This window comes from Salmo salar, chromosome 13, assembly GCF_965601325.2.
Source record: "Salmo salar chromosome 13, fSalSal1, whole genome shotgun sequence".
Lineage (NCBI taxonomy): Eukaryota > Metazoa > Chordata > Actinopteri > Salmoniformes > Salmonidae > Salmo > Salmo salar.
The window spans coordinates 49,220,567-49,247,430 of NC_138303.1; the positions used below are offsets into that span (position 1 = coordinate 49,220,567).

The 26,864-nt window shown below is 45.3% G+C and overlaps 1 protein-coding gene across 5 annotated transcripts in view; it reads left to right on the forward strand.

Moving 5' to 3' along the window:
* LOC106566948 (tyrosine-protein phosphatase non-receptor type 11) overlaps window positions 1–26,864 on the forward strand; it is a 104,308-nt gene that overhangs the window by 70,075 nt on the left and 7,369 nt on the right. For 3 of the 5 annotated variants that reach the window (XM_045693339.2, XM_045693337.2, XM_014135627.3), the window contains 5 exons: window positions 2,927–3,081; window positions 3,518–3,585; window positions 3,858–4,009; window positions 4,443–4,546; window positions 4,719–4,805. In XM_045693339.2, coding sequence (XP_045549295.1) covers window positions 2,927–3,081; window positions 3,518–3,585; window positions 3,858–4,009; window positions 4,443–4,546; window positions 4,719–4,805 — 566 coding nt within the window. Of the gene's footprint in view, window positions 1–2,926; window positions 3,082–3,517; window positions 3,586–3,857; window positions 4,010–4,442; window positions 4,547–4,718; window positions 4,847–26,864 lie in introns of all 5 variants that reach the window. The other 2 variants (XM_014135629.3, XM_014135628.3) reach the window with 1 other exon arrangement.

The window sequence follows — 26,864 nt, forward strand, 5'->3', positions numbered from 1 at the left end:
TGGATGTAGGCAGGTGCCAATCCACCACCGCTTTCACCTTCTCGATATCTATCTTGACACTCCCAGCAGAGATGATGTAGCCCAGAAATGGAATGCTAGAGCGATGGAACTTGCACTTTTCCACCTTAACGAACAACTGGTTCTCCAGAAAGCGCTGGAGAACCTGCCGGACATAGAGCACATGTTCTTGGGTGGAGTGGCAGAAGATGAGGATGTCATCAATGTAGACGAAGATGAACCGGTTCAGCATGTTGCGGAGAACGTCATTCACCAGAGCCTGGAACACGGCAGGGGCGTTGGTGAGGCCAAAGGGCATGACCAGATATTCGTAGTGGCTGCTGGCCGTGTTGAAGGCGGTCTTCCACTCGTCCCCCTCTCGTATCCGCACCAGGTGGTAGGCGTTAGGTGAATCCAACTTGGAGAACACAGTGGCCCCCTGGAGCGGCTCGAAGGCCGAGGAAATGAGTGGTAGCGGATAACGGTTCTTTACAGTGATGTCATTGAGTCCCCGGTAGTCTTGTCCTTCTCCACAAAGAAGAACCCTGCGCCAGCGTGAGAGAAGGAGGGACGGATAAATCCAGTAGCTAGGGAGTCTCCAATGTAGTCCTCCATAGCCTTGCTTTCAGGTCACGACAACGAGTATAGACGCCCCCGGGGCGGCGTGGCACTAGGGAGAAGGTCAACCCTGCGCTCATAGGGGCAGTGCGGCGGAAGGGAAGTGGCCTGGGACTTGTTGAACACCTCCCGGAGGTCCTGGTACTCCGCGGGGATGGCGGAGAGATCCGAAACCACCTCCGAGGACCCAGGAAGACGTCCCGGGGCAGGTTGCGCCGACTTCAGATAATGGGCATGGCAGAACAGACTCCAGCCCATGATGGCATCCGTAGACCAGTTGATGAGTGGGTTGTGTCGCTGGAGCCAGGAGAATCCCAACACCACGGGAATCTGGGGGGAGTTGATGAGTAAGAACTGATTGGTCTCGCTGTAATTCCCTGAAACACGTAGGTTGATGGGAGTGGTGTTATGGGTGACCCGACCTATAGAACGCCCGTCCAACGCTCTAACATCCATGGGAATGAAGAGGGGCTGAGTGGGGATGTTCAGCTCGGAAGCCAGTGTGGTGTGCAAAAGGCTCTCATCGACCCCAGAGTCAATGAGGACCCGGGGAGATTTGGACTGATTTCCCCACAGCAGAATGACATGAAAAGGGGTACGAGTAAGGGTAGCAGAAAAGTTCCCCATATTGCCCACCAGGGTACTCGCTCCTTGGTGAGCATGGTCCTTTACCGGGCACGAGTACACAAAATTACCAAAAGTCCCGCTCTACAGACAGCTCCTTGTGCTGATCCTTTGTTGCCATTCCGCTGGCGACAGCCCAGCTCTGCCTAGTTGCATGGGCTCGGGAAGCAGTGCCCCGGCCTGTTCGGTGACTCTCGAGGAAGGTCAGGAAACCTCGGGTGCTCTCGGCAACGGGACCGTCGGGGACTTCCGGGATGGCTCGGAGGCGAGGTGGAATCCCTGGATGTGCGAGTGACGTCGAATTGTCTCTCCAGTCATCGTTCCCGCAATCGCCCATTGATGTGGATGGTCAAGGCGATGAGGGAGTCAAGATCCGTAGGCAACTCCTGAGCCACAAGCTCGTCCTTAACCCCCCCGAGACGCCATGCAGGAACATGCCGAATAATACTTACGGGTTCCACGCACTCTCCTCTGCCAAAGTGTGGAAATCCACCACATAGTCGGCCACTGTGTGGGCATCCTGCCGGAGCTGGTTTAGCTCACAGGCAGCTTCTCTCCCGGAGAGCGGGGCATCAAGAACCTTCCTCACCTCTCCCACAAACCCGTCCAGGCTCACGCATATGGTTGGCTGCTGTTCCCATATGGCGGTAGCCCAGGTGAGAGCCCTTCCAGACATCAGCATTATGAGGTAGGCTATTCTGGAACGATCCGAGGGGAAGGAGGAGGGCTCAAGCTCGAAAATGAGGACACTGAGCTAAAAACGCTCGACAGGTGCTCGGCTCTCCATTTAGGCGTTCCGGGGGAGGTAACCAGAGCTCCCGGGAAGGAGTTACTGAGGGGTGGTGGGGTTACCACCATGGCAGGCTGCCACCCAGCCAACCCGCGGAATTGCTCCCGCAGCATGTCCAACGCCCGGTTATGGCGCTCAGCCAACGTTTGGACCCCCTCCATCAGCCCACAAAGCAACTCCGCGTGCCTACAAATGGAGGCTCCTTGGGAGGATATGGCGTTGCGCAGCTGGTCCGGGTCTGCTGGGTCAGTCAGGGCCAGTTCGTACTATCTGGTATGAAGGGAAGACCCAGATGCAGACCACGTTTAATATTCCAACAGGGGCAGGCAATAGACAGGTCAAGACAGGCAGGGGTCAGAAATCCAGAGGTGGGGCATCGGTACCGGACGGCAGGCAGGGTCAGGGTAAGGCAGAGGTCGGTAATCCAGATGGGAGAAAAGGTACAGGTCGGCAGCAAGAGTGATCAGGCAGGCGGGCTCAGAGTCAGGACCGGCAACGCTCAAAACTAGGAGGGCGAGAAAAGAGAGACTAGAAAAAGCAGGAGCTTAGACACAAAACACTGGTTGACCTGAACAAACAAGACGAACTGGCAACAGACCAACAGAGAACACAGGCGATAATGGGGAAGATGGGCGACACCTGGAGGGGGATGGAGACAATCACAAAGACAGGTGAAACAGATCAGGGTGTGACAGAGACATGTGTTTAGAACAGTGATATATGCGTTTAGAAACGCATGTGCATTTCCCAAAATTCAAGGTCAGAATACATGTAGAGAGAAGTGCATAAAAAGGGAAGGAAGTTCCATTTATTCGTGTGTAACTGAATTCCCCCTCCCCAGGTGAACACATGTGAAATAGTCCTGTAAACTGTAGCGCTACCTCTCTCCATCTGTAGAGGGAGCTGGTGCGGTATATCTGGCACTACCAGTATCTGAGCTGGCCTGACCATGGCGTGCCCAACGAGCCTGGGGGAGTGCTCAGCTTCCTGGAGCAGGTCAACCGCACGCAGAGCGCCATTCCAGACACCGGGCCAATTGTGGTCCACTGCAGGTAAAACAGACAGAGGGCACACATTGTGACAGATGGCACATATCAGATGCAACACCTTTCCAAGCCCTACTGACATAAAGGCAGTTATTTTAGGGCCTAAATGCATGTCTGTTTGTGATGACTGTTTGGGAGAACACTGTCATGTGATATGGAAAGATAAACATGAATATATAACTATGGGTCTAGTATTCTAGGACTGTATACATCAAGAGTCGACCATGAATCTGTGTTATACTATAAATTTAACAGACCAAAAAGTAGGATGTATTTTCACATTTTTGTATAAAGCACAACCGTCTTTCTTATAGATTTGGTCATATTTGTAAGTGTAACTTTAGCGAAATGGCAGTTTGGGTCTATGTCTGTTATGAAAGTGCCACCTAATTGTAGTAATATAGTGCTATTGTCTCCTTTGACACCCCCCCCCCTCCCCCAGTGCAGGAATTGGGAGAACAGGCACCATAATTGTCATTGACATTCTCATTGACATCATCAACAGACAAGGTAAGACAATGTCAAACATTATGGTTACCAGTCCTAACCAAACGTTAACGCTATAAAATTAGTCCTAGCCAAACCTTACAGCTCTGATATCTGTCCTATCCAAACATTACGGCTGTGATATTGTGTTTTTGGATTTCTTTGCATGGAGTAGAGATTAGGATTTGGGACAAATCTGTGTAACCGTGCTAAATATGCTGCCCTTTTGACCGTTGTGTTTGTGTGTTTGTGTGCGTGCTCGTGTGTGACCGTTTGTGTGTGTGTGTGTGTTTCAGGATTAGACTGTGATATCGACATCCCTAAGACCATCCAGAGGGTTCGTCAGCAGCGATCAGGCATGGTGCAGACGGAGGCCCAGTATAAGTTCATCTACATGGCCGTCCAGCAGTACATTGACACAGCACAGAAGAGACTGGAGGAGGAACAGGTACCTACCAAACACTCAGTAGTATAGGAGTAGTGGAAATAGTTCTGTAATATTGTCACTACTGTGGCAGTAGTAGTATTCTAGCAGTAAACGTGGCCCTTTTATTCACAGTTACTGTATATTAGCAGTGGAAGAGTAGTAGTTTATTACCAAATGTAATAGTAACTACCGTACCAACAGCAGTATTGCAGTACATATTCTCTAAAGGGACTGTCTGGAGCTTAGATATTGCCTTACATTTGGAGACCCAAGCATTTTATAATAGCTTGATTCAAAGGAACAATCGAGTTGAACCCGAGTTACAGGTATTACATTTCAGCGTGTCAACAAGCAAAGCGTGTTGGCCAGGTGCGCGTTATGCTACCCTGTCTCAATGGGGACCGATCTTCCTTTTCAAGTTATAAAAACATGGCTTCTTGTGGCTGCTTTGCAGAGGAACAAAATGAAGGAGAGGGAGTACTCCAATATCAAATACCCCCAGATGACCAACACCCGGTCAAAATCCAACATGACCTGTGTGTCACGCTCCTCCTCTGTGTGAGTAGCCCTGCAAATACACACACTGCTCATAGTCCACAGACAAATGCTACTTTACTCTCTCTAATTGCATACGATCTCCATCATATAATTTCATCCACATCCAATGAACATTGTCTGAATGAACATGAAACGGAATTTCAGCTCACCCTGTTTTGTTTGTGTGATGCAGGGTGACGAATGACAACCCGTCCAGCGTGTATGAAAACTTAAACATCAAGAACCCAAAGACCTCTGGGAGCAGCAGTAACACCAGGAGGTAAAGTCCAGCCACAGACCTCTACCTCTCTCAACCTCTCTGTGAGTATATTATGATGGCTCGTTTAGTTATTAGTTATGACAATAATTGATCACTTTTTATTGAGCAACGCCTCCATATACTCTTAAATTACTCTATTTGATTTATATAATGTGTTAATAACCAGCCGACAGGCACCAAAATAAACGGCTTATAAACAGCTTATATATATATACTACTATTAAATAGTGATATTTTGAGTTAAGAATATAATTTAATAAACAACTAAACAATTGACAAAAGACTACCAGCATAATTTTTTTCATTTATTGTCAATTTTGTGTTAGTTTCTAAATGAACCGAGTAAAACTCATGGACGATTAGTTAAGCTTTAACCAAGTTTATTCATACAGTATCTCACAAAAGTGAGTACACCCCTCACATTTCTGTAAATATTTGAGTATATCTTTTCATGTAACAACACTGAAGAAATGACACTTTGCTACAATGTAAAGTAGTGAGTGTACAGCTTGTATAACAGTGTAAATTTGCTGTCCCCTAAAAATAACACAACACACAGCCATTAATGTCTAAACCGCTGGCAACAAAAGTGAGTACACCCCTAAGTGAAAATGATAACTAGATAGCTAGCTAGCTTACAAACATGCTCAAATTCTAATAACGTTTTAACTTCATTTATCTAGCCAATACTTATTCATATGACTTCATATATTTGAATTAAATAATCAACTTTGCGTAACTTAATACATAGAAAAAGAACATGCTTATTGGAAGGCTATTTGCACGTTGGTTCAACCACCGTCCTCTTGCCTCGTCGTGCTGGAATGGATTGCCAGTTGGCTTTTGAATCGGAATGGCAGTAAAAAAAAATATTGATCAGAAGGTTCTATATAGAACCTATTTTTTTCTACACTGAACAAAAATGTAAACGCAACATGTGAAGTGTTGCTCCCATTTTTCATGAGCTGAAATAAGATCCCAGAACTTTTCGAAACGCAAAAAAAAAATGTCACTCAAATTATGTGCACAAATATGTTTACATCCCTGCTAGTGATCATTTCTCCTTTTCCAAGATAATCCATCCACCTGACAGGTGTGGCAAATTAAGAAGCTGATTAAACAGCATGATCATTACACAGGTTTACCTTGTGCTGGGACCAATAAAAGGTAACTTTAAAATGTGCAGGTTAGTCACACAACACAATGCCACAGATGTCTCATGTTTTGAGGGAGCGTGCAATTGGCATGCTGACTGCAGGAATGTCCACCAGAGCTGTTGACAGATAATTCATTGTACATTTCTCTACCATAAGTAGTTTTAGAGAATTTGGCAGTACGTCCAACCGGCCTCACAACCGCAGACCACGTGTATGGCGTCGTCTGGACAAGCGGTTTGCTGATGTCAACGTTGTGAACAGAGTGCCCCATGGTGGCGGCGGTGTTATGGTATGGGAAGGCAAAAGCTATGGGCAACGAACGCAATTGCATTTTATCAATGCTGATTTTAATGCACAGATGTACCGTGACGAGATCCTGAGGCACATTGTTGTGACATTCATCTGCCACCATCACCTCATGTTTCAGCATGATAATGCACGGCCCCATGTCAGAAGGATCTGTACACAATTCTTGGAAGCTGAAAATGTCCCAGTACTTCCATGGCCTGCAAACTCACCAGACATGTAACCCGTTGAGCATGTTTGGGATGCTCTGGATTGAGGTGTATGACAGCGTCTTCCAGGTCCCACCAATATCCAGAAACTTCACACAGCCATTGAAGATAAGTGGGACAGCATTCTACATGCCACAATCAACATCCTGATCAACTCTATGCGAAGGAGATGTTGCGCTGCATGATAATGCAAATGGTGGACACAAGATACTGACTGGTTTTCTGATCCACACCCCAACCTTTTTTTAAAAGGTATCTGTGACCAACAGATGCATATCTCTATTCTCAGTCGTGATATCCATAGATTAGGGCCTAATAAATTAATTTCAATTGACTGGTTTTCTTATATGAACTGTAACTTAGGAAAATATTTGAAATTGTTGCGTTTTATATTTTTTGTTCAGTATAAGAGTGTATGCTTTTATGAAATACATTATTTAATCTTGCTTCTAGTTAGCATTTAGTTTGTAACAGCACAGGCTTGTATCAACCTTGCTGTTTGCCACTCAGACCTCGGCAACAATGTTGCAAAATATGAATTTTATCTTCCCCTTGCCATAGAGAGCAAACGGTGTCAGACGTCATCTAGCCATTTTTCTGACCAGGCAAAATCATGCAGAATCATTAAAATGGATATACATGTTAATGGAAAACACCTAAAATAAATTAAAAGGCGTCATTTCAGAGTTTGATGTGACTGGGCTAGCTTTTGTTAGCTGTTGATTTCTAAAATCCCCGTTACACTCTGGGGTAGGGATAGAACCCTCAAGGTTCTTTGCCTTCACTGGCTACCTTTTTTAGTAAAGGTTTCTTTACTGATACCAGCTTCCAAGATGGCGCCAGAGGGGAGAGCTGCCGTCTTATCGGCTCTTAACCAACCATGCTATTTTGTTTGTTTTTTCGCGTTGTTCGTAACTTGTTTTGTACATAATGTTGCTGCTACTGTCTCTTATGACTGAAAAGAGCTTCTGGACATCAGAACTGGGATTACTCACCTCAAATTGGACGAGGAGTTCTTCTTCAATGAGTCGGACGCAAGGGATATACTACAGACACCTGACCAGGCCCAGATCCCCATGATTCGCTGGGAAAGGAAACGTAGGTTTCACGGAAAGAGATCAGGATGCCTTGTGAGGATCAGGTGACGAGTGGCTAATCTGCCCTTGCCTTCCGTTCTGCTAGCTAACGTCCAATCGCTGGAAAATAAATGGGCCGAACTGAAAGCACGTATATCCTACCAATGGGACATTTAAAAACTATAATATCTTATGTTTCATTGAGACATGGCTGAACGACGACATTAAAACCTGTTGGGGCTAGGGGGCGGTATTTGCACGGCCGGATAAAAAACGTACCCGATTTAAACTGGTTACTACTCTTGGGCCTATGCATATTTGTAAACAATAGCTGGTGCACGATATCTAAGGAAGTCTCAAGGATTTGCTCACCTGAGATAGTGTGGTCTACAGCTTATCATGAGATACTCTAACTATCTAGAATTTTCATCTGTATTTTTTGTAGCTGTCTACATACCACCACAGACCAAGGCTGGCACTAAAGCCACACTCAATGAGCTGTATTCCGCAAAAAGCAAACAGGAAAACGCTCATCCAGAGGCGGCGCTCCTAGTGGCCGGGGACTTTAATGCAGGGGAACTTCAATCAGTTTTACCAAATTTTCATCAGCATGTTAAATGTGGAACCAGAGGGGAAACAATTCTAGACCACCTTTACTCCACACACAGAGACGCATACAAAGCTCTCCCTTGCCCTCCATTTGGCAAATCTGACCATAACTCTATCTTCCTGATACCTGCTTACAAGCAAAAATTAAAGCAGGAAGCACCAGTGACTCAGTCTATTAAAAAAATGGTCAAATGAAGCAGATGCAGGACTTGTTTTGCTAGCACAGACTGGAATTTGTTCCGGTATTATTCCGATGGCATTGAGGAGTACTCCACATCAGTCACTGGCTTTATCAATAAGTTCATCGAGGACGTCGTCCCCACAGTGACCGTACGTACATACCAGAAGCCATGGATTACAGGCAACATTCGCTAAAGGGTAGAGCTGCCGCTTTCAAGGAGTGGGACTCAGAAGCTTATAATAAATCCCGCATTGCCCTCCGACGAACCATCAAACAGGCAAAGTGTCAATACAGGACTAAGATCGAATCGTACTGCACCAGCTCTGGCGCTCGTCGGATGTGGCAGGGCTTGCAAACTATTACTGACTACAAAGGGAAGCACAGCCGAGAGCTGCCCAGTGACACGGGCCTACCAGACGAGCTAAATCACTTCTATGCTCGCTTCGAGGCAAGTAACACTGAAACATGCATGAGTGCATCAGCTGTTCCGGATGACTGTGATCACGCTCTCTGCAGCCGATGTGAGTAAGACCTTTAAACAGGTCAACATTCACAAGGCCGCTGGGCCAGACGGATTACCAGGACGTGTACTCCGAGCATGCGCTGACCAACTGGCAAGTGTCTTCACTGACATGTTCAACCTCTCCCTGTCTGAGTCTGTAATACCAACATGTTTCATGCAGACCACCATAGTCCCTGTGCCCAAGAAAGCAAAGGTAACCTGCCTAAATGACTACCGCTCCGTAGCACTCACATCTGTAGCCATGAAATGCTTTGAAAGGCTGGTCATGGCTCACATCAACACCATTATCCCAGAAACCCTAGACCCACTCCAATGTGCATACCGCACCAGCAGATCCACAGATGATGCAATCTCTATTGCACTCCACACCTGGACAAAAGGAACACTCATGTGAGAATGCTATTCATTGACTACAGATCAGCGTTCAACACCATAGTGCCCTCCAAGCTAATCAATAAGCAAAGGACCCTGGGACTAAACACCTCCCTCTGCAACTGGATCCTAGACTTCCTGACGGGTCGCCCCCAGGTGGTGAGGGTAGGTAACTACACATCCGCCACGCTGATCCGCAACACATGGTCCCCTCAGGGGTGCATGCTCAATCTCCTCCTGTACTCCCTGTTCACTCATGACTGCACGGCCAAGCACGACTTCAACACCATCATTAAGTTTGTTGATGACACAACAGTGGTAGGCCTGATCACCAACAACAATGAGACGGCCTATAGGGAGGAGGTCAGAGACCTGACCGTGTGGTGCAAGGACAACAACCTCTCACTCAACATGATCAAGACAAAGGAGATGATTGTGGACTACAGGAAAAGGAGGACCGAGCACGCCCCCATTCTCATCGACGGGGCTCTAGTGGAGCAGGTTGAGAGCTTCAAGTTCCTTAGCGTCCACGTCACCAACAAACTAACAGGGTCCAAGCACACCAAGGCAGTTGTGAAGAGGGCATGACAAAACCTCAAGAGACTGAAAAGATTTGGCATGTGTCCTCAGATCCTCAAAAGGTTTTACAGCTGCACTATCGAGAGCATCCTGACGGGTTGCATCACTGCCTGGTAAGGCAACTGCTCGGCCTCCGACCGCAAGGCACTACAGAGGGTAGTGAGTATGACTCAGTACATCACCGGGGTCAAGCTTCCTGCCATCCTGGACCTCTATACCAGGCGGTGTCAGGGGAAGGCCCTTTAAATTGTCAAAGACTCCAGCCAACCTAGTCATAGACTGTTCTCTCTGCTACCGCACGGCAAGCGGTACCGGAGCGCCAAGTCTAGGTCGAAGAGGCTTCTAAACAGCTTCTACCCCCAAGCCATAAGACTCCTGAACAGCTAATGAAATGGCTACCAAGACTATTTGCATTGCCCCCCCACACTGCTGCTACTCTCTGTTATTATCTACGCATAGCCACTTTAATAACTCTACCTACATGTACATAATTATCTCGACACCGGTGCCACCGCACATTGACACATTGACTCTGTACCGGTAACCCCTGTATATAGCCCTGCTATTGTTATTTACTGCTGCTCTTTAAATATTTGTTATTCTTAGCTCATAATTTTTTTAAGGTATTTTCTTAAAACTGCGTTGTTGGTTAGGGTAAGTAAGTAAGCATTTAACTGTAAGGTCTAACTGTAAGCATTTAACTGTAAGGTCTAACTGTAGGTTTCTATGTAGAACCCCAAAGAACCCTATTTTGTAAGAGTGTAGAGCCGCTATCTGAAAAACACGGGGCGGGGTGAGGGGAATGTTGTGTATGAGAATATTTCTGAAAGGAAACACGACGTATACGTTTAATCAATTATTTGAAAATATTACGATGCATAGTCTTAGCACTATGCTCTGCTCCTTCAGGGTAGCTCACTGCCAGAGCAAACCGTCATATAAAGATGATCAAACAACTAAAGGCGGTGAGCACGATATGCTATACCAAATCCCCTGAAGGAAGAAACAGAACCAAGACAGGTGGAGGCTGGGTTGGTGGTGGGATTTCAGAAAACAGCAGGCATAGCGACTAACTAGTAAGCAGCAACGCCAATGGCAGCAAGACACACCAGCGTGCGTGACATCCATCATCGGGGAAGCATGTGTAGAACTGGTCAACTTAAATAGGCTGCATGAAGGTAGAGTGTGAATCCAATTGGTGCAATATCCGCTGATGCGATCAACTGTTGCCACCACACTCAGGTTTCTCTTCTGTGCTGGCTTTGTTTTATTTCAGAAAGAAAACACCACGTGTAAGTTTAAGCATTTATTAGATTCGTTACAATGTGTAATCTTGGCGATAGACTCTGCTCCTTCAGGGTAGCTCACTGCCAGAGCGAACCGTCATATAAAAATGATAAAATAACTACAGGCAGGGAGCACGATATGCTATACCAAATCCCCCAAAACAGCAGAACCACAAGCCAGATGATTAACTACAGTGCGGGAAAAAAGTATTTGATCCCCTGCTGATTTTGTACGTTTGCCCACTGACAAAGAAATTATCAGTCTATAATTTTAATGGTAGGTTTATTTGAACAGTAAGAGACAGAATAACAACAACAAAATCCAGAAAAACGCATGTCAAAAATGTTATAAATTGATTTGCATTTTAATGAGGGAAATAAGTATTTGACCCCTCTGCAAAACATGACTTAGTACTTGGTGGCAAAACCCTTGTTGGCAATCAGAGGTCAGACGTTTCTTGTAGTTGGCCACCAGGTTTGCACACATCTCAGGAGGGATTTTGTCCCACTCCTCTTTGCAGGTCTTCTCCAAGTCATTAAGGTTTCGAGGCTGATGTTTGGCAACTCAAACCTTCAGCTTCCTCCACTCCAGGGAGGGATTAAGGTCTGGAGACTGGCTAGGCCACTCCAGGACCTTAATGTGCTTCTTCTTGAGCCACTCCTTTGTTGCCTTGGCCGTGTGTTTTGGGTCATTGTCGTGGAATACCCATCCACGACCCATTTTCAATGCCCTGGCTGAGGGAAGGAGGTTCTAACCCAAGATTTGACGGTACATGGCCCCGTCCATCGTCCCTTTCTCACCCAAGATTTGACGGTACATGGCCCCGTCCATCGTCCCTTTGATGCGGTGAAGTTGTCCTGTCCCCTTAGCAGAAAAACACCCCCAAAGCATAATGTTTCCACCTCCATCTTTGACGGTGGGGATGGTGTTCTTGGGGTCATAGGCAGCATTCCTCCTCTTCCAAACACAGCGAGTTGAGTTGATGCCAAAGAGCTCCATTTTGGTCTCATCTGACCACAACACTTTCACCCAGTTGTCCTCTGAATCATTCAGATGTTCATTGGCAAACTTCAGACGGGCATGTATATGTGCTTTCTTGAGCAGGGGGACCTTGCGGGCGCTGCAGGATTTCAGTCCTTCACGGCGTAGTGTGTTACCAATTGTTTTCTTGGTGACTATGGTCCCAGCTGCCTTGAGATCATTGACAAGATCCTCCCATGTAGTTCTGGGCTGATTCCTCATCGTTCTCATGATCATTGCAACTCCACGAGGTGAGATCTTGCAGTGAGATTGACAGATCTTTTGTGTTTATTCCTTTTGCGAATAATTGCACCAACTGTTGTCACCTTCTCACCAAGCTGCTTGGCGATGGTCTTGTAGCCCATTCCAGCCTTGTGTAGGTCTACAATCTTGTCCCTGACATCCTTGGAGAGCTCTTTGGTCTTGGCCATGGTGAAGAGTTTGGATTCTGATTGATTGATTGCTTTTGTGGACAGGTGTCTTTTATACAGGTAACAAGCTGCGGTTAGGAGCACTCCCTTTAAGAGTGTGCTCCTAATCTCAGCTCGTTGCCTGTATAAAAGACACCTGGGAGCCAGAAATCTTTCTGATTGAGAGGGGGTCAAATACTTATTTCCCTCATTAAAATGCAAATCAATTTATAACATTTTTGACATGCATTTTTCTGTATTTTTTTGTTGTTATTCTGTCTATCACTGTTCAAATAAACCTACCATTACAATTAGAGACTGATCACTTCTTTATCAGTGGGCAAGCAAAATCAGCAGGGGATCAAATACTTTTTTCCCTCACTGTATGTGTATGGCATAATACATCGTTTAAGAGCTCTCAATAGACCAGCGAAGGTCACTCTACCATTACTTGACTGGCATAATACGCCGTTTAAAAGACTCTCAATAGACCAGCGAAGGTCATTCTACCATTACATGACTGGCATAATACGCCGGTTAAGAGCTCTCAATAGACCAGCGAAGGTCATTCTACCATTACATGACTGGCATAATACGCCGGTTAAGAGCTCTCAATAGACCAACGAAGGTCATTCTACCATTACATGACTGGCATAATACGCCGGTTAAGAGTTCTCAATAGACCAGCGAAGGTCATTCCATTACATGAATGTCTACTAGGCCTGTGTGTGAATACTAACTATCTGTAGCATGAATTAATGCCGACATATGACAATTTCTCATTTGACGCAACGCCGGGTACCCTCAATGAGGCATCTTACTACATGGGAAATATCCTATCTAAATAAGAAACCGTAAGTAGTATGAACCACAGGAGCCATTATTCCAGCCATTATTTTGAGCCGTCCTCCCCTCAGCAGCCTCCAGTGGTATGAATGCACTTGCATAGTGATGTCCTGCCGGATGCCCTCGCTGAGGCATGATCAGCTTTCATCTTGGATCATGAAGATATTCTACCTATGAACACAGCCAACCACCTGAAATATAGATGCACCATCAGGTGGCCTCGCTGAGGCAGGATGAGTGATCTTCTTGGTACATGAGGATATTCTACCTATGACCCAGCCAATCATATGCAGCTATATAACAGCATTATATGTCAAATTGCGATGCAGTACGGATAACCAGCATATCTACTGGACCATATTGGCAATTACTGCAGGAACTCTAGTAGGCTCCACAATCTCAGAAGTTCAACCAAGTGTAATGTCTTAGGCAGAAAATGATAATAGGCCCGTGATTTTGAGGGTGCAGCCAGGAGCGATTTTAGAAGCAGTAGCAGCGCTGATGCAGGAGTGGGCGGCCCATAGCTCAGAGCTAGCCCGCAGCGCTGATGCAGGAGTGGCCGGCCCATAGCTCAGAGCTAGCCCGCAGCGCTGATGCAGGAGTGGCCGGCCCATAGCTCAGAGCTAGCCCGCAGCGCTGATGCAGGAGTGGGCTGCCCATTGCTCAGAGCTAGTCCGCAGCGCTGATGCAGGAGTGGGCGGCCCATAGCTCAGAGCTAGCCCGCAGTGCTGATGAAGGAACCAGAGAAGTGATGAGTTACAGTATCTTGTCATTGGTTGCCAGCATCAAATGTTGATCAGAGGTTAGCCAGGTGCCGCCCGTGCTCAGCATGCAGATAGCGTAACATGGAAGAGATGACAAAGCAGTGTTAGTTCTAGGGATGACGACTGGTGTTGATTTGCTAGTTCTTTCATTCTCGATGTGTATGAGAATATGATTAACTCAACATGTTGAGGATCCATCATTTATTCAGAACCTGAGAGATCCTGCAATATTAAAGGAATGGAATTTAGTGTATTTCAGACCGAAGAACCAGTAAAAGCCATCATACAGACCACCTCTGGAAAAGCGTAATGTAAACCCAACACTGTTGACCCAAACTTGTGCTACTGCGAGAGGAGAGATACTTATTAAGAGTAGGTGGACAGATGCATTCCTGAGCAGAACTCACACCGAATGGTCCTGACACCCAATATGAACTGAATCCCTGCCATCAGACAATAAGAAAGGCTGCGTTTGCCTGACTGAAATTTGGAATAGAAAAGGCATACATGGTTATATAAACACAAAACATTGTACAGAGAGAAAAGCAAATCAAATTTGATTGGTCGCGTACACAGTTTAGCAGATGTTATGGAAGGTGCAGCAAGATGCTAATGTTACTAGTTCCTATCAATCAATGCAGTAAATGTCAACAAGCACAGAATAATAACAAGTTCTAAAAACTGTAGTACAGCAGACATATAAATAGCTACCACCATGTAGAGTACCTGAGAATAGTGACTGGGGGCAGAGTAGGGTACTGGGCAGGGTAGTGGGAGGAGTGGTGGCTGTTTAACAGTCTGTTGGCCTGGGGATAGAAGCTGTTTATCAGTCTCGGTCCCACCTTTAATGCACCTGTACTGTCTCCGCATTCTAGATGGTAGTGGGGTGAACAGACCGCGGCTCGGGTGGTTGGGGTCCTTGATTCATTTCTTGGCCTTCCTGTGACACCGGGGGCTGTAGATGTCCTGGAGGGCAGGCAGTGTGCCCTCGATGGTGCATGGGGATGACCGCACCACGCTCTGGGGAGCCCTGCGGTTGCGGTTTGTGCAATTGCCATACCAGGCAGTCATAGAGACCGACAGGATGCTCTCAATGGTGCATCTGTAGAAGTTTGTGAGGGTCAGGAGCCAAATTTCTTCAGCCTCCTGAGGTTGAAGAGGCGCTGTTGCGTCTTCTTCTCCACACCGTCCGTGTGGACCATTTCAGGTCCTCAATGATGTGCAGGCCAAGAAACGTGAAGCTTTTCACCCTCTGCACTGCTGTCTCCTGTAGTCTATCACCAGCTCCTTCATTTTGTTGACATTGAGGGAGAGGTTATTTTCCTGCCACCAGTCTGCCAAGGCATCTCATCAAACTTGATGATTGAGTTGGCGAGGTGTGTGGCCACAGTTATGGGTGAACAGGGAGTACAGGAGAGGGCTGAACACGCAGCCCTGTTTGGGCCCCCGTGTTAAGGATCAGCATGGCAGAGGTGTTGTTGCCTACCTTCACCACCTGGGGTCGGCCTGTCAGGGATTCCAGGACCCAGTTGCACAGGGAGGGGTTCAGACCTATGCCCTGAAAATAGTGATTAGTGTTGGTGTTGAAGGCTGAGCTGCAGTCGATTTAACAGCATTCTTTCATAGGTATTAGACAGAAGAATGCTGCAGAGAGGCACAACTCAACCATGATATACCATCACATAGCATAACACAACATAGAGTATAGTAATAAACCCCCCAGAACCACAAATAAATGTTAGCCACATTTAAAAAAAATTTTTTTATTTAACTAGGCATGTCAGTTAAGAACAAATTCTTATTTACAATGACGGCCTACCCCGGGCCAATTGTGCGCCGCCCTACGGGACTCCCAATCACGGCCGGATGTGATGCAGCCTGGATTCGAACCAGGTACTGCAGTCATGCCTTTTGTACTGGGATGCAGTGTCTTAGACCACTGCGCCACTCGGGAGCCCAATGGGGCAAAACATAACATAACCACCTGTAGTATCGAAATAGGCTAATGTCCTGCTGATACTGATCGAGTGTGCAAAGCTGTCATCAAGGCAAAGGGTGGCTACTTTGAAGAATCTCAAATATAAAGTATATTTTGATTTGTTTAACACTTTTTTTGGTTACTACATGATTCAATGTGTTATTTCATAGTTTTGATGTCTTCACTAGTATTCTACAATATAGAAAATAGTACAAATAAAGAAAAACCCTTGAATGAGTAGGTGTGTCCAAACTTTTGACTGGTACTGTATTTCAATTTAAGTCAATTAAAGTTGGCCATTCAGATGTGCAGACAGACTTATTTGCCAGTCCTTTTGCCCCATCTCTTTCAACCGTAGAGTTGTTCAATTACTCATCAATCCCTGGAGCCTTAAGTTCTAACAGTCAGTTTCTTAACAGCTGCATGTTTATCAATAATTTTAAGAACAATTTCATAAATCCATCAATTGCCGTGTGTGGATGCTCCTTATTAATCACATCAACAATAATTTTTAACATCGTCCACATAAATCACAGCTTAATCTTTTGTATGATCTCTTATATACAATTTTAGGCCCAGCTTTTGGAACCTTGGCTTTCCTGGATATAACCACTATATGTGATCACTGCATCCGATGGGTATAGATACAGCTTTAGAACAAAGTTCTACAGTATTAGTAAAAATGTGATCAATACATGTGGATGATGTAGTTCCTGTAGTGGTTATAAACACCATTATAGGTTGATTAATAACCTGAACCAGATTATAGGCACTAGTTAGTGAGAAGCTTCCTCTCGAGCGGACACCTTGATGGAAAACAGTCAATATTCAGGTCCCCACGAAGTAGACCTATTTTCATCACATACACTATCAAGCATTTCATACATGATCTACATACTGACTGTTAGCACTTGGTGGCCTGTAGCTACACCCTCAAAGAATGGGCTTTAGATGAGGTAGGTGTACCTACATCTACTGTAACAATGTGCGCTGAGAGTCGGGAAGCAAGTTCAGGGAGTGAGTGTTTTTAATAAAATAAACGTAACATAGTACAAAACAAGAAACGGTGACAGGTGTGCGCCATAACGAGCAGCCTGGTGACCTAGAGGCCGGGGAGGGAGCACACGTGACGTCCACAATGCTCCAATAACACTTGACATGAGATCTTCTCTAAGCATTACAGGGATGTGGCTCTCAATATACAGTTGAAGTTTACATACACTTAGGTTGGAGTCATTAATACTTGTTTTTCAACCACTCCACAAATTTCTTGTTAACAAACTATAGTTTTGGCAAGTCGGCTAGGACATCTACTTTGTGCATGACACAAGTAATTTTTCCAACAGTTGTTTACAGACAGATTATTTCACTTATAATTCACTATCACAATTCCAGTGGGTCAGAAGTTTACATATACTAAGTTGACTGTGCCTTTAAACAGCTTGGAAAATTCCAGAAAATTATGTAATGGCTTTAGAAGCTTCTGATAGGCTAATTGACATCATTTGAGTCAATTGGAGGTGTACCTGTAGATGTATTTCATGGCCTACCTTCAAACTCAGTGCCTCTTTGACTGTCCATCATGGTAAAATCAAAATAAATCAGCCAAGACCTCCAAAAAAAATTGTAGACCTCCACAAGTCTGGTTCATCTTTGGGAGAAATTTCCAAACGCCTGAAGATACCACGTTCATCTGTACAAACAATAGTACGCAAGGTGCGAAAAGTGCAAATCAATCCCAGAACAACAGCAAAGGACCTTGTCAAGACGTGGGAGGAAACAGGTACAAAAGTATCTATATCCACAGTAAAATGGGTCCTGTATCGACGTAACCTGAAAGGCCGCTCAGCAAGGAAGAAGCCACTGCTCAAAAACCGCCATTAAAAAAAGCCAGACTACGTTTTGCAACTGCACATGGGGATAAGGATCATACTTTTTGGAGAAATGTCCTCTGGTCTGATGAAACAAAAATATAACTGTTTGACCATAATGACCATCGTTATGTTTGTCGGAAAAAGTGGGAGCCTTGCAAGCTGAAGAACACCATCCCAACCGTGAAGCACGGAGGTGGCAGCATCATGTTGTGGGGGTGCTTTGCTGCAGGAGGGACTGGTGCATTTCACAAAATAAATGGCATCATGATATAGGAAAATGATGTGGATATATTGAAGCAACATCTCAAGACATCAGTCATGAAGTTAAAGCTTGGTCGCAAATGGGTCTTCCAAATGGACAATGACTTCAAGCATTCTTCCAAAGTTGTGGTAAAATTGCTTAAGGTATTGGAGTGGCCATCCCAAAGCCCTGACCTCAAGCCTATAGAAAATTTGGGAATATGATGAAAGAAATAAAAGCTGAAATAAATCATTCTCTCTACTATTATTCTGACATTTCACATTCTTAAAATAAAGTGGTGATTCTAACTGACCTAAAACAGGGAATATTTACTAGGATTAAATGCCAGGAATTGTGAAAAACTGAGTTTTTAAATGTATTTGGATAAGGTCTATGTAAACTTCTGACTTCAACTGTAAGTGCTCTTCACAGAATAGATGGCATTATGAGGAAGGACAATTATGTGGATCTATTAAAGCAACATGTCATGACATCAGTCAGGAATTGAAAGTTTGGTCGCAAATGGGTCTTCCAAATAGACAATGACCCCAAGCATACTTCCAAAGTTGTGGCAAAATGGCTTAAGAACTACAAAGTCAAGGTATTGGAGTGGCCATCACAAAGCCCTGACCTCAATCGTATAGAAAATTTGTGGGCAGAACTGAAAAGGTGTGTGCAAGCATGGAGGCCTACAAACCTGACTCAGTTACACCAGCTCTGTCAGGAGGAATGGGCCAAAATTCACCCAACTTATTGTGGGAAGCTTGTGGAAGGCTACCTGAAACATTTGCCCCAAGTTAAACAATTTAAAGGCAATGCTACCAAGTACTAATTGAGTGTATGTAAACTTCTGACCCACTGGGAATGTGATGAAAGAAATAAAAGCTGAAATAAATCATTCTCTCTACTATTATAATGACATTTCACATTCTTAAAATAAAGTGGTGATCCTAACTGACCTAAAACAGGGAATTTTAACTAGGATTAAATGTCAGGAATTGTGAAAATCTGAGTTTAAATGTATTTGGCTAAGGTGGATGTAAACTTCCGACTTCAACTGTATACACCCTGTAGGCATTTCTGTCATGATGATAATGACAGAAATAAACCCCATAGATTACTAGAATAAGTCTGCATATAGGAGTGTTTTAAATATGCTCTCTAACACTGAGCTGCATCAGTGTATATGATGCATTGCATATGCGCTATGTTACAAGCATGGATGATAATTCACGTAACTTGATTATTACTATCCTAATATATAGTACACTCCTAAAATTTTGCCTAACCTTATGCTTATGATCACTATAGCGAGAATGAATGATGACAGAACTAACGCGTATACTCCCTCTCTGGCTCTCGAGGTCACCAGGCTGCTCATTATTACGCACACCTGTCACCATCGTTACCCGCACTAGCGCCTCATCAGACTCACCTGGACTCCATCACCTGCCTGGTTAACTTCCCTATATATGTCACTCCCTTTGGTTCTTTCCCTAGGCGTTATTGTTTTTGCTCCAGTTTTCATGTCTGTACACTACCCATGTTTCTTGTTTTGTTCTATGTTCAATTAGTTATTAAATACACTCCCTGAACATGCTTCCCGACTCTCAGCGTACACGTTATAGAATAACGCCTCAGAAAAGGGAAGCATCAGGGAGTGTTTTTTTTCATTAGTGTAGGTGACGTCGGGTCCAGGCGTCGTTTCCGGAGCGACCGGGGAACCCTCAGTTGGCTCGTCAGGCTTCCATGCCTCAGCCAGCACGTCAGTTTTACAAGACCCGGTTGTCACATCAAGCGTCCATTGCCGAGTGTACCATGGATGCCTCAGCTAGTTCAATAGGCTTCCATGCCTCAGCTGGCTAGACAGGCTCCCACCCCTCAGCCGGCTTGGCAGGCTCCGCGCCTTCTCTGGCAACAGCTCTGGTGGACGTTACTTTAAGTCAGCCTGCCAATTACACGCTCCCTCAAAACTTGAGACATCTGTGGCATTGTGTTGTGTGACAAAACTGCACATTTTAGAATGGCCTTTTATTGTCCCCGGCACAAGGCACCTGTGTTATGGTCATGCTATTTTATCAGCTTCTTGATATGCTACACCTGTCAGGTAGATTAATTATTTTGGCAACGGAGAAATGCTCACTAACAGGGATGTAAACAAATTTCTGCACTACATTTGAGAGAAATAAGCTGTTTGTTCATATGGAACATTTTGGGGATCTTTTATTTCAGCTCAGGAAACATGGGACCAACACACAACACTGTTGCATTTATATTTTTGTAGGGTATATGTGTGTGCTTGGATGTGTGTATGTCTGGGTGTGTGTGTGTGTGTGTGTGTGTCTGAGTGCATGAGTGATCATTGATCAGCTGATCATTAGGCTATACTATAATGCAAATTATTTAAGAGCATTGAAGATAAATCACAATCAGTAAAAAATGATCGAGCTAATGAGCAGATTAACATCCATCATCATCAATGTTCATACTCATGATATAGCTGGTGGCTTGTGTGGATATTTTAGTATATGATGGTTAGCTTGAGCCTAGACTACCTGTGTTCAGTGCTTCATTTGTAAATCAGGAGGTGCCAGAACAAAAAGTGAGCGCGAGAGGTGGGTGACCTGAGGTCCCGGTAATAATAAAGTATTGAGTGGCCCAGTCAAAGGCCAGACTTGAATTGATGGAGGACACACAGAAGGTGTAATTAGGCCTCCCGAGTGGTGCAGTGGTCTAAGGCACTGTGGCTGTGCCACTAGAGATCCTGATTTGAGTCCAGGCTCTGTCGCAGCCGGCCACGACCGGGAGACCCATGGGGCGGCGCACAATTGGCCCAGCGTCATCCGGGTTAGGGAGGGTTTGGCTGTCAGGGATGTTCTTGCCCCATTGCGCTCTAGCGACTGTGCCGGGCACAATGCACGCTGACATGGTCACCAGATGTACGGTGTTTCCTCTGACACATTGGTGCGGCTGGCTTCCGGGTTAAGTGGGAATTGTGTTAAGAAGCAGTGCGGCTCGGCTGGGTTGTGTTTCGGAGGACGCACAGCTCTCGACCTTCGCCTCTCCCGAGTCCATACGGGAGTTGCAGCAATGGGACAAGACTGTAACTACCAATTGGATACCATGAAAAAGGGGTAAAAAAATATATATACTGCTCAAAAAAATAAAGGGAACACTTAAACAACACATCCTAGATCTGAATGAAAGAAATAATCTTATTAAATACTTTTTTCTTTACATAGTTGAATGTGCTGACAACAAAATCACACAAAAATAATCAATGGAAATCCAATTTATCAACCCATGGAGGTCTGGATTTGGAGTCGCACTCAAAATTAAATTGGAAAACCACACTACAGGCTGATCCAACTTTAATGTAATGTCCTTAAAACAAGTCAAAATGAGGCTCAGTAGTGTGTGTGGCCTCCACGTGCCTGTATGACCTCCCTACAACGCCTGGGCATGCTCCTGATGAGGTGGCGGATGGTCTCCTGAGGGATCTCCTCCCAGACCTGGACTAAAGCATCCGCCAACTCCTGGACAGTCTGTGGTGCAACGTGGCATTGGTGGATGGAGCGAGACATGATGTCCCAGATGTGCTCAATTGGATTCAGGTCTGGGGAACGGGCGGGCCAGTCCATAGCATCAATGCCTTCCTCTTGCAGGAACTGCTGACACACTCCAGCCACATGAGGTCTAGCATTGTCTTGCATTAGCAGGAACCCAGGGCCAACCGCACCAGCATATGGTCTCACAAGGGGTCTGAGGATCTCATCTTGGTACCTAATGGCAGTCAGGCTACCTCTGGCGAGCACATGGAGGGCTGTGCGGCCCCCCAAAGAAATGCCACCCCACACCATGACTGACCCACCGCCAAACAGGTCATGCTGGAGGATGTTGCAGGCAGCAGAACGTTCTCCACGGCGTCTCCAGACTCTGTCACGTCTGTCACGTGCTCAGTGTGAACCTGCTTTCATCTGTGAAGAGCACAGGGCGCCAGTGGCGAATTTGCCAATCTTGGTGTTCTCTGGCAAATGCCAAACGTCCTGGACGGTGTTGGGCTGTAAGCACAACCCCCACCTGTGGACGTCGGGCCCTCATACCACCCTCATGGAGTCTGTTTCTGACCGTTTGAGCAGACACATGCACATTTGTGGCCTGCTGGAGGTCATTTTGCAGGGCTCTGGCAGTGCTCCTCCTGCTCCTCCTTGCACAACGGTGGAGGTAGCAGTCCTGCTGCTGGGTTGTTGCCCTCCTACGGCCTCCTCCACGTCTCCTGATGTACTGGCCTGTCTCCCGGTAGTGTCTCCATGCTCTGGACACTACGCTGACAGACACAGCAAACCTTCTTGCCACAGCTCACATTGATATGCCATCCTGGATGAGCTGCACTACCTGAGCCACTTGTGTGGGTTGTAGACTCCGTCTCATGCTACCACTATAGTGAAAGCACCGCCAGCATTCAAAAGTGACCAAAACATCAGCCAGGAAGCATAGGAACTGAGAAGTGGTCTGTGGTCCCCACCTGCAGAACCACTCCTTTATTGGGGGTGTCTTGCTAATTGCCTATAATTTCTACCTGTTGTCTATTCCATTTGCACAACAGCATGTGAAATTTATTGTCAATCAGTGTTGCTTCCTAAGTGGACAGTTTGATTTCACAGAAGTGTGATTGACTTGGAGTTACATTGTGTTGTTTAAGTGTTCCCTTTATTTTTTTGAGCAGTGTATATATAATATTAGAGCATTGCGTATCATCACATTTGTGCATTGCCATAGAGCAGTGGAGTAGAGGCGCTTACAGAAGTTGCACACATGGGGACCATTTTTAGGAGCCTAGGGTTGGGGAAAAATGTTGCCTTTTAGAAACGCATTTCATGCCATTGTCATTTTACATGACTGGAGACTTTGGCAAAATATTTTTTAATAACGCACACATGTTTGAAATGACAGGCATATGGAGAGATTTCAATTCCAACAGAAATAGTATTTGAATTCAAAAATGTATTTGTATTAGGATATTGAATGTAATTTGGCCTATGAATACTATAGTTGAATTTTTGTATATTATTAGTAGTTTATTCGGATCCCCATTAGCTGTTGCTGAAGCAGCAGCTACTCTTCCTAGAGTCCACACAAAACATAAAACATGACATAAACTCAGCAAAAAAAGAAAGGTCCTCTCACTGTCAACTGCGTTTATTTTCAACATAACAAGATTCAACCACTGAGACATAAACTGAACAATTTCTACAGACATGTGACTAACAGAAATGGAATAATGTGTCCCCGAACAATGGGGGGGTCAAAATCAAAAGTAAGTCTGTATCTGGTGTGGCCATCAGCTGCATTAAGTACTGCAGTGTATCTCCTCCTCATGAACTGCACCAGATTTGCCAGTTCTTGCTATGAGATGATCCCCACTCTTCCACCAAGGCACCTGCAAGTTCCCGGACATTTCTGGGGGGAATGGCCCTAGCCCTCCAATCCAACAGATCCCAGACGTGCTCAATGGGATTGAGATACGGGCTCTTCGCTGAGCCATGGCAGGACACTGAGTTTCCTGTCTTGCAGGAAATCACGCAAAGAACGAGCCGTATGGCTGGTGGCATTGTCATGCTGGAGGGTCATGTCAGGATGAGCCTGCAGGAAGGGTACCACATGAGGGAGGAGGATGTCTTCCCTGTAACGCACAGTGTTGAGATTGCTTGCAATGACAACAAGCTCAGTCCGATGATGTTGTGACACACCGCCCCAGACCATGACGGACCCTCCAAATCAATCCTGCTCCAGAGTACAGGCCTCGGTGTAACGCTCATTCCTTTGACGATAAACGCGAATCCGACCATCACCCCTGGTGAGACAAAACCGCGACTCGTCAGTGAAGAGCACTTTTTGCCAGTCCTGTCTGGTCCAGCGACGGTGAGTTTGTGCCCATAGGCGACGTTGTTGCGGGTGATGTCTGGTGAGGACCTGCCTTACAACAGGCCTACAAGCCCTTTAATCCAGCCTCTCTCAGCCTATTGCGGACAGTCGGAGAACTGATGGAGGGATTGTGCGTTCATGGTGTAACTCGGGCAGTTGTTGTTGCCATCCTGTACCTGTCCCGCAGGTGTGATGTTCGGATGTACCGATCCTGTGCAGGTGTTGTTACATGTGGTCTGCCACTGCGAGGATGATCAGCTGTCCATTCTGTCTCCCTGTAGCGCTGTCTTAGGCGTCTCACAGTACGGACGTTGCAATTTATTGCCCTGGCCACATTTGCAGTCCTCATGCCTCCTTGCAGCATTCCTAAGGCACGTTCACACAGATGAGCAGGGACCTTGGGCATCTTTCTTTTGGTGTTTTTCAGAGTCAGTAGAAAGGCCTCTTTAGTGTCTTAATATTTCTTAACTGTGACCTTAATTGCCTACCGTCTGTAAGCTGTTTGTGTCTTAACAACCGTTCCACAGGTGCATATTCATTAATTGTTTATGATTCATTGAACAAGCATGGGAAACAGTGTTTAAACCCTTTACAATGAAGATCTGTGAAGTTATTTGGATTTTTACAAATTATCTTTGAAAGACATGGTCCTGACAAAGTGATGATTTCTTTTTTTGATGAGTTTAATACGGAACATCAATAGACAAGAACAGCTCAAGGAATGAACTACACAAATGTAAAATAAGAACATTAAAACAACAAAAAAGGTCCTACTGACAGTTATACACATTGCTGACTGTTACCCACACATCACTACGTATACAGTGCCTTCAGAAATGATTCACACCTTGACTTATTCCACATTTTGTTGTTTCAGCCTGAATTCAATATATTTTTTTCCTACACACAATATCCCATAATGACAAAATGAAAACATGTTTTGTGAAACGTTAGCAAATGTATTGAAAATGAAATACAGACATCTCATTTTACATAAGTATTCACACCCCTTTGCTATGATGCTCCAAATTGAGCTCAGGTGCATATAATTTCCATTCATCGTCCTTGAGATGTCACGACAACTTGATTGGATGCCACCTGTGGCCAACTAAATTGTTTGGACTTGATTTAGAAAGAAACACACATGCCCCACAGTTGACAGTATATGTCAGAGCAGAGACTATGCCATGAAGTCAAAGGAACTGTCTGTAGATCTCTGAGATGGAATATATCTGGGGAAGGGTATTAAATCATTTCCAGAGTGTTTAAAGTTTCCAAGAGCACAGAAGTCTCCGTCATTGGGAAAAGGAAGAGATATGGAGCCATCCAGACTCTGCCTAGAGCTGGCTGTCCGACCAAAATGAGCACATTGGTCATTGGTCAGGGAGGTGACCAAGAACCCAATGACCACTCTTACAGAACTACAGAGTTCCTTGGCTGAGATCGGAAAACCTGCCAGAAGGACAACAGTCTTTACAGTACTTCACCAATCTGGGCTTTATGGGAGAGGGACCAGGTGGAAGCTTCTCCTGAGAAAAAGGCACATGACAGCACGCCTGGGGCAAACCTTCGACTGGGGCAAAGATTTGTATTCCAACAGGACAATGACCCCAAGCATACAGGAAAAACAACACTGGAATGGCTTCAGAACAAGAATGTGAACGTCCTTGAGTGGTCCAGTCAAAGGCCAGACTTGAATACATTGAAAATCTGTGGAAAGACTTGAAGATTACTGTTCACTGCCGCTCCCCATTTAACTTAACAGAGCTTGAGAATATCAGCAAGGAAGAATGGGAGAAAATCCCCAAATCCGGATATGCAAAGCTGATACAGACATACCCAAGATGACTCAAAGCTGTAATCATCGCCAAAGGTTCTTCTACAAAGTATTGACCGCATAGAGATAGGCTATTGTATCACTGTGATAAGGACCATCTCCATGCTCATGATGAGAAAACATTGATAGTCACTGTATATCAACGCATACGTTTGCAAAGCTAACCTAGCATAGGCTACTTCCTCCTTGTAACGGTGAGGGATGATTCTCTGTGATGTGGTATGTGTTCACTGAGCGGACAGACTTTGCCCGAAAGCTGGCATTGGGAACAAACAACAAAGTTTTACAATAGGCTACTCCCAATAATAATTCTACTTAGCTAACTAGTTTGTAGCCAGCTATTGACTGACAACATAAAATCAACAACATGGTTGATCCTCACAATCAATGACATCCCCGCATCAGCCAAAAATTGCAACATGAGAATATTGAACGACACAGACGAGGTTCAAACACAGATAGCAAGCAGTCGCAAAGAAAGTTTCTTGCAGAAACAGCAAGCATAGTGAGTAACAACTAGTTACAGCAGCAACAGCAATGGCAGCATGAGACACCAGTGCATGTGTGCGCGTGACATCCATCATCGAGGAAGGATGTGTAGAACTGGCCAACTTAAATAGATCCCATGTAAGTAGTGTGAATCAAAGTGGTGCAATATCCACTGTTGTGATCAGCTGTTGTCACCACACTTAGGTTTCCCTTCTGTACTGGCTTTGATTTATACAACAGTGTTATTATGCTCGTGGTGCATTGGTTAAATGTGAATGCATTTGTTCAGTGCATGATCAAATAATGCATGTGTGTGATTGGTTATAACTGTCTTAATTGATAGGTCCTCATTGGTTGTGGGCCTGGGATATATCCT